Raw genomic sequence first — 12909 nt, forward strand, 5'->3', positions numbered from 1 at the left:
GGAGGTCAACAGTGAACCAACTTATTGTGTTCAGATACAACACTGAAGGACAAGCCTGGGAAATGACTACAGTGATTTATAGCACAGAGACTTTAAACAGTTGGACAAAGTGGTTTTTTAAATGATGTTTAGTGCCATTTGGACAGAATGAGAATTCTTCCCACGTTATGAAGCAGAAGTTAGATCAGTCCTAGAGGCATCATTTAAATAAATAATAATAAAAAAAAAAATCTAACTTTTTATTTTGTTGTCTGCCTGTGTGTTTAATATATCATCACTCACAAAAAAGACAAATACAGACAGGCCAGTGCATTAAAGACTTGGGTAATCTTCCAGTGATCCGCTAGTAAATCCTTGAACAGGCCAGTATCTTGATATTTCAATACATGTTTTACCATGCGTTACTTTAGGGTTCATTAACAGCAGTGTTATTCAACGGAACATGTTTTTGATAAGACCTAAATGGCACTTTCAGTTCTGCGCCTGACTCCCAGTTTCAATGAACAATGCTAACAGCTTGTCTCCCAGGTGGATCGGAAACGTGTAGATTTCTGTGTTGGGTTCCTGTACTTTGAACATCTGTCTTCTTGGTAATAATGAGCAGTGGAAGTAGGGACAAGTTGTATAAAGCAACTCATTAGTGACAGAAAAATACATGATTCAAAATTAAAATAGAATGGTTACTTATTATGTGTCTCTGTGGTTCTAAGAAAAGTATGTCCACAATTAATTGTGCTATCAAACTACAGCTGTGTTCGATGTTCTACTTTTTCTTAATATCACGGTAATTGATCACGACACATCTGTAGCTTTCATTAGAATATAATGTTATATAGTTACGAGCCTTATGTTAATAAAAAACACCTTATTAATTTTCTTTTTTTTTTTTGATTATTAAGTTCAGAGGTCCATTTGTCATGCTACTGTTTAATAGTCAATAATAATTACTTTTTTTCTTATTTATGTTGGTGTTTAAGTTTGTTAAATAAAGTATGCTGATGATATGTATTCCTCAGTTATTAATATAATTCTGAATAATGTTTGTATCTGTATTTTGTATTAAGCCAATGATTATCAAAGGGTTCTGTATGTTTGGTTTTGTATTCAACTATGTTCCACTAAATGTTCCACAAGAGTAAGTTGTGGAGTGCTTGCTTGTCAGCTAGGCCCTATTAGTAAACCAATTCTATCATTCCAGTTTAAGATGTAAAGAAAAAAAAACTTCTATACACTTTCTGTTTCAGACGAGCACAGTCAAGAAAATCTGGGAGAAGTCAAGACTCGTGTTAGTATTCCTCGGCCAGGAGGCCTAACAGATATTTTAAAAATAATCAAACGGTCATCAGCGATCAAGACGATATTTGATCTGGAAAGACACCGGATGAAAAGATCGGCCTTTTACCACACAGGAGTAAAGGTCTGCCCTGAAGAATCAATCAAACAGATCATAGAAAGCCACCAAGCGTATTACAAACTCAGAGGTAAGATCTTTTGGGCTGTGTGCTGCATGGTGTACCGCCTGTGTCACAGATGTGGGCTACTTTACATTCTCAGTGACAGTAACCAAGTGTGCAAGGGCTTGCATAATACTGTAAATCACACCAATGTGCTTTTGCAAGTGATTCTGCTCTCATACTACGTTCCCGCTAGCTGCTTGACACATTTTCCTTTGTGGCTCAAATATTTTTCCGTGGCAACAGCTTTGAAAAACGTACTTGTGTAAGACTGCTAGCACAGTCAACATGTGCTGGTATGAATCCATACAGACTGTTTGGTTTGATTTGATTTTGCCCAATGAAAGCACTTTAGCTTGATAATGTAATATATGCATACGACAAACGTTGTTTGGCTGGAGGACAGAGGCTCTAATTAGAAACAGTCAGTGGACAGCACTGCTTGTAATATTAGTTAGTCACAGGGAGGTGAAGCAGTTATGGTTTCAAACATTTTCACAGACAGCAAGCCAGAAACACACAGCTTCAAAAGATCACAGCTAAGTTTTTTTTTTTTCATTGTTTGCTATCTCTTTCCTATCTCTTTAAAATGTGCTGAAGTATATTTTGGAAATAGTAAGAGGATTCAAAAGAGGAACAATTTAATAAAAAAAAAATACAAACATTTATTCTTTTAAAAAGAAGGATTTATTGAGTTATGTCACTATGAATTATTGAGTTTTAATGTCAGAATCGGTGCATTACTGTCAGTAGTCCCAGGTGAAAGAACACAGTAAAATAATTAATAATTAAATACTTTAAACACAGTAGTGGCTGTACAATCCTACTTATATTATTAAGAACATAAGAACATAAGAAAGTTTACAAACGAGAGGAGGCCATTCGGCCCATCTTGCTCGTTTGGTTGTTAGTAGTTTATTGATCCCAAAATCTCATCAAGCAGCTTCTTGAAGGATCCCAGGGTGTCAGCTTCAACAACATTTCTGGGGAGTTGATTCCAGACCCTCACAATTCTCTGTGTAAAAAAGTGTCTCCTATTTTCTGTTCTGAATGCCCCTTTTTCTAAACTCCATTTGTGACCCCTGGTACTTGTTTCTTTTTTCAGGCTGAAAAAGTCCCTTGGGTCGACACTGTCAAAACCTTTTAGAATTTTGAATGCTTGAATTAGGTCGCCACGTAGTCTTCTTTGTTCAAGACTGAACAGATTCAATTCTTTTAGCCTGTCTGCATATGACATGACATTCTCTATTTTACTCCAATCTACTTCTGTTAGTCTCTGTTTCATACCTTCATAGTTTGCTTTTATAAAATTGTAAACCTTAGCTTTAGTCATTTCTTTTGGGGATTTAAAAAACACTTCAAATGAGACCATGTTGTGGTCTGAGTTTGCCAGTGGTTCTCTGACCTCTGTTTTAGTTATTCTATCTTCGTTGTTTGAAAAGACTAAATCAAGGCATGCCTCCCCTCTAGTGGGTGCCTTCACAAATTGTGTTAGGAAGCAGTCATTTGTCATTTCCACCATTTCTATTTCATCCTTCGCGCTACCCACCGGGTTTTCCCATTTTATTTGGGGGAAGTTGAAATCCCCCATTAGTATGGCTTCTCCTTTGCTACACACATTTCTAATGTCATTGTATAACAGATTATTGTACTCACCGTCTGAATCTGGCGGTCTATAGCATGCTCCTATTATTATGCCCTTTGAATTTTTGTCCGTTATTCTGACCCATATTGATTCGGTTTTATTTTCTTTGTCCAGGTTTAACACCTGGGCTTCAAGACTGTTTCTTATGTATAGCGCTACCCCTCCTCCTCTTCTGTCCTGCCTGTCTTTCCTATACAGTGTATACCCACAAATATTATATTCGTCCCCATCACTCTCAGACAACCACGTTTCTGTAACACCTATCACATCATAGTTACCTGTTAGTGCAGTAGCTTCAAGTTCTAGAATTTTGTTTCTGATACTTCTAGCATTTAGATAAATACATTTAATGGTTGTCTTACCTGAGTTGTTGTTCTTGTTTTGATGCGGTCTCCCTTCTGTTTTTTTGTTGATTTCTCCCCCCTTCCTTTCTAGTTTAAATGCTTCCGAACCTGCTCGAGGATCTTTTCTCCGAGTAGACTAGTTCCCTTGTTATTTAAATGCAGTCCATCCCGTCTATACAGATAGTCCTTGTTGTAGAATGTGGTCCAATGATCAAGATAGGTGAAGCCTTCCCGTGTGCACCACGTCTTCAGCCATGCGTTTTGATTAATTATTTCCAGCTGTCCATATGGTCCTTTGCAAGGTGCGGGTAGTATACCAGAAAATACCACAGTTTTGGTTTTCTCTTTTAATTTCCTTCCTAGCTCTCTGAATTTGTTTTGCAGGGATTTTGGTCTGTCTCTTCCAATGTTGTTTGTACCGATGTGGACGACTACTACCGGGTCGTCTCCTGTTCGTTCTAGGAGCCTGTCCACGTTCTCAGTGATGTGCTTGACAGAGGCTCCCGGAAGGCAGCACACTGTTGTAGTAAGGGGGTCCAAACTGCAAATTGAACTTGCTGTGTTTCTCAATATGGAGTCCCCAACAATCATGACCTCCCTTCTTTTTGCTGTCTGGTCACCACTGTCAATAGGGTCCTGGATGTTGTTCCTTTCATTCTCTTGTTGTTGGTTCTGCTCATCAAAATTCTGAAGTGACTCAAATCTGTTGGTTGTTTTGATTTCTGGTGGTTGTGTTTGACGAAGTTTCTTTTTTTCCCTGCTTCTGCCTACCTGAACCCAGCTGTTCTGACCTTCTATCTCCCTGGTGGCTTTCAGTCTGTTAGGGGTGATGCAGACTTCCATGAATTGTGGGTGTGCCAGTTCCTCAAGATCCTGTTGCTGTCTCACTTCTTCCAGCTCCATTTCTAGCATACTTACTAGTTTATGCAAATCCTGGATCGCGCGGCACTTTACGCACACTTGGTTTAGCTCCGCTGGGTTTTCTCGGATTTCCCACATCAAGCAGGTGTCACAGATTACTGGCTTGAAGACCATGTTGAGGTTTTTTTTTTTGAAGTTTAGTTTCTTCTGCAGCCGTCAACCTGCTTTCAACCTGCTTCGAAACTGCTCTGTACTTTTCCACGCCTGTACTTCTCCCACTCGCTGTCGCTTCCACTCGCTGTCGCTGGGAAGACTGCCTCGTTTAACTGCGTTGTTCTGCTGTGCTGTTGGCTCCTCCCCTCGCCCGTGTCTCAAAACGGCGCTGAATTTGAATCAGCTGCTCCGAGTTTCAGCTTGTTTGTTATCAGAAAAACACACGCGGCTGTTTGACTTTGAGCTGCTGCTGTGTTTCCCCAATGTCCTCTGTTTTCTGATTAAAGCAATTCAAGATGCAATTTCTCCTTTCTGCTTCGAAACTGCTCTGTACTTTTCCACCCCTGTACTTCTCCCACTCACTGTCGCTTCCACTCGCTGTCGCTGGGAAGACTGCCTCGTTTAACTGATTAGTATAGTCTTGTGTAATTACAACAGAGGTTGGTCAGGGAGGCATTAACATACACTTAATTTTATATATAGCACTGTCTACTGGTACAATTTTGCTTTAACGTTTTGTAGAGGAAAGAAAACCGCATCACAGTCAATTGTAAAGGATTATGCAGTACATGAACATCTCTCCAAACCTATTCAGAATTTAGGAAATGTGGAAGGACGTTTTTTCAGGTGGGACTAAGTTTGGCATTTATTAAATGGGAATCAGGTCTGGTATTTAAATATCTACGTGTTTTCAGATAAAATACACATCTTTTTGCCTTGCCTTGTTTGTAACTTGTTTATAGTATTGTTAAGCGGCTAAAGTTTTTCCAGTGTGTCTAACAATGTTATGTTACTTTAACCACAGTGGCTAACTAAATGAAAATCAATCTAACAAATCACATTGATGTATATCTGCTTTCAAAGAATACCCTCCCTCCTCCTCCCCTATATCTGCTTTCAAAGAATGAAACACCCCCCCCCCCCCTCCACACACAAATGCATGAAACCATGCAAGCAAATTATGATCACCACTAGTCTGCAGCATGATGTGTTACCAAGCTGTTCTGTAGCATGATACATTTTTTTATTTTTTATTATACCTTTCAATAAAGCAGGGTCAGCTGAAAACATTCCAAATTGTAGAAGGGTTGGCTCTGAATTCATTCTTGGTTTTGGACCCAGAATAATATTTCTATGGCTCCCTAATGTCTATAGTGGGATACAACAGCTTTATATAGCAAACAATAAACAACTGATTATCATTAAAGTTCAATTTTAAGAAAGACAGATGTCGTGTTGTCACAAGAATAATGGGCCCTGTATACAAGCCTTTTCATGGTTTTAAATAAAGTTTTGGTAATCATGTTTTATGTTGTTGATAAAGAAGCCAGTGTCTATGAATATCAAACTTTATTTCATTAAAATATATTGAGGGCCAAGCCTTTTGAGTAGGGTCCACGGTTCAGTGTTCAAAGTTACAGATATGTATTGTAAGTATATTGTGTGGCAGCAATGGGTTTCCATTTTGTTTTGTGGACGACGCTTTTATCTGAAGTGCAAGCGCTCTTCTTTATCCCCAGTCCATGGTAAGTGTACGACAGTAATAAGCATTAATAGCTTTGCTGCAGCTGTGCAGAGTGCATTGCAATCCCTGGTTAAATTAACCGATATATAATTGCAGAACTGGAACACTGAACAATAGATAATCACAGTGGAGCTCGTTGTGCCCATGAGGAGTTGCAATGCAGAACAGTTGCTACGTGCTATGTATTGGCTATTGAACACCTCCATGCTCTTTTATAGGAAGATGACAAAACCTTTTCAAACCCTTTAAATCCAACATTTCTGAGTCAAGCGTAGTTTCCCTGCTGTACTGTGTGACGTTGTTCTGCAGTGTTACCTTAAGTAGTAACATGTGATGAAATGGCTTTGGTCTGGAGCGTTACTCCCTTTAGGCTTGTCTCTTTCTTTGTTCTACTAGGCATGCTGATCAAATAATTCACATGCATTCAGACTTTCTGTCTTTCAGGTCTTTCTTGGGGTGGGGCATCACCTAATATTGTATTCAAGTGCTTCCTGTTTCAATTAATTTGACGAACCTATTAAAAGTGAACTGAGAGCTGATTTGCAATAGATATTTTACAATAGTGCAAAATAATAACCTGTGATACTGGTTGTTTTTTGTTAATGAAATCTTCCTTCCCAGTTTAAAATGCATAATTTGAGGATTGAAGATAAATGGGTGATTATTTCACATGTCAAACCTAAGCAAGAGATGGCAGCAAGCTACTGTTGTCCACTTTCAAATGCTTTGAAAGTCATTGGTTACATCTTCACTCAGAAAACTGGAGTACTGCTGACTATACACATCCAACACCTTCTTTACAGCAAAGTACATCCGTTTTTGACAGGATCTGCTTCAGCTTCTCATGAATCAGTCATTCAGCAAGGAGAATCCGCTGTGAGTGAATGGCAGTGAATGAATGATGATGACAGCGATTGCAATTGCAGATGATTTATGAACTGTGAAGGGCGTTCAGGGCCCGAGTGAAAGATAAATTTGGCTGGAGGTCTTGTTCTTGGGTGCCAAACGGCTACCTGTGCGAGGCCGGCTGGAAATACATGAACAGTTACATGCATCCCAGTGCCGCAGATAGCAAGTGGCTGCGGCCACCACCCCCCAAAAGACGAGGCCGCCAAACCATGAATGAATAATAATAAATAATTAACGCACTCCACAGTGGCACTCTGTCACCTATCCCCCAAATGTTGAATTTAATGAAAATCAGCAGCTAAGACATGGCCCGTCCCCCAGAGCATGACTGTGCTGGGGGAGAGAGCCCAGCCTCTCCAACCCAACCACTCACCCCGCAGAACTAAATACAAACCGCTCATCACTCAGGTAAGGAAAAACCCCCTACTCACATATATTTATTTTTTTAGAGGGAAACCTCAGGGAATCGGTGGCTGAGGGCAGCCCTTCCTCCAGGTTCTAAGCGGTCACTCCCATTTCGGCCTCCCAGCGCTTGACTGAGCAACCGGAAAAAAAATAAGCGACAAGAAAGAATAATACACAGAGCTTTTATGTGCTTGCTGAGGATTTATTTCTTAGGGGTGGATTCTCCTTTCAGAAACGCAACCAAGTTTACAATGCTGACATTGCCTTTCTGGACTTGTCAACCCCTAAGTGTTCATACCAGTGAGACCCCTGCTCAAAAACCTTGAGAGTGATGAAAATCTTTAACCTAGATCACTAGATTTAGTTTTAGGGGGGTTGATGATGGATCAAGATTTTTGCACATGGCTGACAGCTACGCCCCTGACCTAGACCTAAGGGCTATGCACACCAGGAGTGCAGCAAACAACACAAATACAGCACGAGTACATAACAAAACCCACAACTGTAGCTAGTCATTGAAAGAAAATACTGTTTGCTTTTTCTCCTTTTGTGGAGACAAAATAAAATAAATAAAACAAGAAATAGTCTGGGTACACTACACACTAAAAATTGTTTAACCGTGAATGTTTATATGTGGTTTATATTTGGTTTGACATGTAAATTATTCTAAAAGAATACATCTACGCATATTTCTTTGTAAATACTGAGAATTAGTTTAATATACTTTTTTAATTGATTTTCAGTTTTGATTAAATCTTCAGTTAGTCTGTATTAAAACAAAGAAGGTTAATTTTACAAAAATACAAAATCAGTGTGTGGCGCTTCCCGTCACTGACTAAAATTAAGGTGAAATAAAGAGAGATAGACATACCATCAATTTCCAATTTTTCTGTTATTTTTCACCATATGGTGTCTTTCTTTTTATTGTCTTTGTAAGGTTAGGTTACTTACCATAACCCTGGTTCCCTGAAAGAGAAGACGACCACCAATCGCAAGGTTGCATCGGTCGTCCTCACGGATTCACTGGAAAAAGAAAAATGGCTTCCTTGGGATGACAGTTTTATCCCCTCGGTGGGCGGGACCGAGTGCATCATCCCAGGAAGGGGCCTATCAGCAGCTCTGGTATAGAGAGCTCAGCGATGCCTACCCAATAGGCAGGCATATCCCATACATAAAGTCATTGGTGGTCTTCTTCAAATTGAACGGGAACCACTGACACTGGCATCATAAAGAACATAGTATTTTTTTACTTTAATAATTCAATTCTCATTGATGTCCATTTCTCTTACTTCTGTGGTAAGTTCTGCGTGAATGAGACAGTGACAGTCTGACAGCCTCTCCTTCGACTGTTGCGTACAGAAACATAGAAGGCTCGCACAGACAAACTGTCAATTTGGGACAACAAGGCAATTCTGTCTTTGAAGTAAAGGGGGAGTTTGCATAGCAGCTACAGGAATATAGAATGGTAATGTACACCTCTTCATGGTGATACCCCCCCCCCCCCCCCCCCCCCCCCCCCCCCCAAAAAAAAAAAAGAAATAATCCGCTTGGACAGTTGGATTGGATTTACCGCTGTATCATGTATAAAGGGTTTCACAGCATCGCAAACAATAACACGCGTATGCACAAATGTTAGAATCCACTTCAAAGCTGTGAGACTCTCAAAATTGTGAAAAACCATGAGTTTCATGGGTAAACCTTGAGACTTGACATGCATGCCTTTCATTAAGTCTGTTATGCTGCCTATTCAGATGCTACTTTCTGTTCATTAATAGCAGTTGGCTGGTTCTACTTAGAGAAGGAAATAAAAGCACAGGTTGGGTAAGTGACAGGATTTAAACAGCAATTGTTCTTAAAACCAAGATGAATTATGCAAGCTCTTATTATGGATACCATTACACCAGATTAATATAAACTGTTCTTGAAATATGCAACAGTACTCTAGTGTAATAAATAAGTATCTGTAATTGTCTTTTATTTTTGGGAACTTTTGATTAAAAAGTGAGAGTGTACTGAAGGTTGACCTTACATTGAGTAAAAACCCCTCCTTTAAAACTTCCTTGACTAGTTTTTATGTTGCGGAACTTTTTATTTAAATAAGATCAAAACGGAAGGCAAGAAAGGTGAAGGAAATGTAATTGGTTTCTTTCTAGATCTCGTGTGGATTTTCTGGAAAGTAATGTTTGTAACGTCGACTCTTCAACCGTTACCGAGTTACTGAAGAGTGCCCTTGTGCTTAGTTTGCCAGGAAGCCGTGTGGGAAGCCTTTCGGATATTTCTGGACCGAATTCCAGAGACGGCAGAGTACCAGAGCTGGGTGAATACCTGCCAGCAAGACTCCCTGTGCATTGCTGACATTGCGAAGAACTTCAGCAGCTCACCAGAACACGTTGATATGGTTCTAAGGGTAAGGCTAATTCAAAAGTATTCATACCCTTTGATGCTACGATAGTATTATCTAGGAAAAAGCCACTCTTAGGAAAGGTTTTGTGGAGTGATGAAACAAAAAAAGCATTTGGACACTGATGGTCATTACGTTAGACAAGTCTGGTGAGGTATACAAGACAAGAACACCAATTACGGTCAGCGATGAGTAGTATATCCTATGACACAGGAAATAATTGTTGTATATACATGGTAAAAAGGGTTCCATAGCATGCCAAAAGATACATTTCCACAGGGGTTTGTAAACTTTTGACTAAACGTGAAATCGTTAAAGTTTGCAAAACGGCATTTGAATGATGGATATGAGTTCTGGTCAAAGGTTTTGTGCAGTGATGAAACAAAAACCAAGCTATTTGGTCACACTGATGGTCATTACGTTTAGAGAAAGTCTGGTGAGGTATACAAAGACAAGAACACCATAGCTACTGTCAAGCATGGAGTTAGTTATATCCTTCTATTGACACAGGAAATATTGTTCGTATACATGGTAAAAAGGGTTCCATAGCATGCCAAAAGATACATTTCCACAGGGGTTGTCCACAAACTTTTGACTACAAACTGTGTGTGTGTGTGTGTGTGTGTGTGTGTGTGTGTGTGTGTGTGTGTGTGTGTGTGTGTGTATATATATATATATATATATATATTAAACATGATATATATTTCTTCAAATCTGGCAACGAAATGTGAAGCTAGCAATGTGATTGGTCAAGCAAGGTTCCAGCTGTTCGTATTTAGGATAGATACGGACAGTTGGAGCCTTGTCACATATTCGAAATCACTACGCTGCCTCACAGAATTTACAGCATCGGACGGTAGCCATTTTGCTTTTACAGTTACAGATGTCCAGCTGTAACTATGAAACTGAGTGACCAATTACCTGCACAAAATCCCAAAGTAGTAAGTAGACATGCCAATTTGAATGAAGAACAATTAAATGAACTGGAAGAAAGCAAAGAAAAAAAAAAAAAAAAAATTACACAAAAGAGTTGTCACCCTGACTTTGTCAATGTATTTTTAACGGTTTGTAAATGCAACAGAAAAACAAAAAAATACAATTCTGCCCATTATCTACTCCTGTTAGACACACATAGATTGAAAAATGACGGAAATCTGAGCCGTTGTTGTATTTATTTGCATTCCTCCTGTCTGTTCTGCTCAAACAGGTCTGCACTGTCAGTGACGGGGAAAAAATAACTCAGTGGTATCTTTTCAATGGCAATGTCCACAATATGAAAAATACACATGCTTTCTTTTGCATGTTCCAATTAATTCATTTACTCAGCTTAACCCTGTGTGTAGTTCAAAGTTATAAATGGGACTACTTTATTGGCGTAAGGATATTTAATAATAAAAACAAATCAATTTTTGCCCTAAACATGATTTATGCTTTTTTGTCTTCAAATCCACTGTTTGACCTAGATTATAAATGCAATACGGCCCTTCAGAGCGTAAGTATACGGATGTAGTATATGGATGGCCTGTCGGGCCTTATTGCATACTTTTTTTTTTTTAAAGGTATACAATTTAAAATATGATTTAATCCACAATCCCTGCCACATGTGCTAGTTAAACTGTGCAGAACGAATTCCTAATAGCTATGTATCAGTAATTTAACTATGTCGAAGGAGCCATTTCCTTTAGAGGTATTCAAAAATAAACTATTTATTGAAATTACCTAACTAAAAGCTACCTTATACACTTTTACTTTGCATAGTTTAATGATTTTGTGTACTTAAGATTTTCAGAGGTCACGACAAATTACTTAAAGATGCATTTAAAAAAAAAAAAATCTCTAAGCATGTATCATTTTTGTTTACATTGTTTACAATAACATTGTGACAACTGGATAACTACCAATTGAATAATGATAATGGCTGCCATACAGAGTCGCTAGGGAGGCCACAAACAGACAGATCCCTGGAGCCAGCATTACACATTAATACATTATTATATTATTATTATTATTATTATTATTATTATTATTATTATTATATTATTATTATTATTATTATTATTATTCAATTTAAGAGTTCTATAAAGTGGGAATCACTGAAATTATGTTTTGAACTGTGTTTTCTTTTTCTTTTTCACAGAGAGTTTCTTTAAGGGAAAAAAATCTGCAAGAAAGGTAGACAAAAACCCCAGCTGTTTACTTTTCTAATGGCTCCAGTTAAAGTTTGGTGTGGTGTGCCATCATATTCAGATTGGTACATGTGATCTCAGGAGAAACGTTTGCCTCATGTTGAGGACCGCCAGCATCTAGTCCGGGCCCTTGTGGTGCAGGGAGAGGCAGGCATGGAGGTGGAGGCAGAGGAAGCTCCAGCTCCTCGCTCCAGCAGGGCTTCACCCTCTGCTGGTGTGGGAAGTGATACCAGCAGGCATTCACCCTCTGTGGGTGGGGGACCGGGACCAGCAGGCATCACCCTCTGATAGGTGGACAGGAACCAGCAGGGAATCGCTACCCTTGCAGGACCAGCAGGCATTCACCCTTGCTGGTGGACGGGGGGGGGTGCAGGCATCACCCTCTGCTGGTGGATGGTATCTGGCGTTTTTGGACAATACTGAATCCCATTTTCTTTCGATTCCTCTCTGCCTCTTCTACATGTGAGGTGTGAGGTGAAACATCTTCTAAATGTGCAGTGAAACATCCTTGCAAACCCAAGAATTAACAATAATGACCTCCATGGGTTAGCTCTTCAAGGTGTAATGAGAACAAAGGAAATAAAAACACAACTTTCTGATCTTTACAGAAACAGCACAGCCCTCATGTTGAGATCTGTGAATCTTTAAAGAAAAAAAAAACAGCCTGAGCATGCCTGAATATTTGTCTTTAAAAATATTTACATTTGTAATTTGTGATTAATGAGTACGTCAGTAGTGTTGAGTTAAAACAGGAGAAAAAAAATGTAACTGACATGGATTTTACCTGTCTGTCTGTTTCAATTCACACACCCCCAACCAGTTTAATAAAATTGTAGAAATTTATAACTGTCAGACGTCAACAGGACAGGTGGAAAATTCTCAGGTGGTGTAACCCATCTTGTATTGGGTAAAAGTACTGTAACAAAGTGAATAATTAGTACAGTGCTTGAGTCACACAACAAGTCA

General features: G+C 39.1%; 1 protein-coding gene across 1 annotated transcript in view; it reads left to right on the forward strand.

Moving 5' to 3' along the window:
• The first annotated feature begins 1122 nt into the window (after positions 1 to 1122).
• The window catches only part of LOC121317745 (interphotoreceptor matrix proteoglycan 1-like), a 29268-nt gene continuing 17481 nt past the window's right edge, over positions 1123 to 12909 (forward strand). Inside the window, 4 exon segments of the mRNA XM_041253889.1 lie at positions 1123 to 1135; positions 1245 to 1481; positions 9597 to 9763; positions 11895 to 11929. Coding sequence (XP_041109823.1) covers positions 1123 to 1135; positions 1245 to 1481; positions 9597 to 9763; positions 11895 to 11929 — 452 coding nt within the window.

This window comes from Polyodon spathula, chromosome 6 (assembly GCF_017654505.1).
Source record: "Polyodon spathula isolate WHYD16114869_AA chromosome 6, ASM1765450v1, whole genome shotgun sequence".
Lineage (NCBI taxonomy): Eukaryota > Metazoa > Chordata > Actinopteri > Acipenseriformes > Polyodontidae > Polyodon > Polyodon spathula.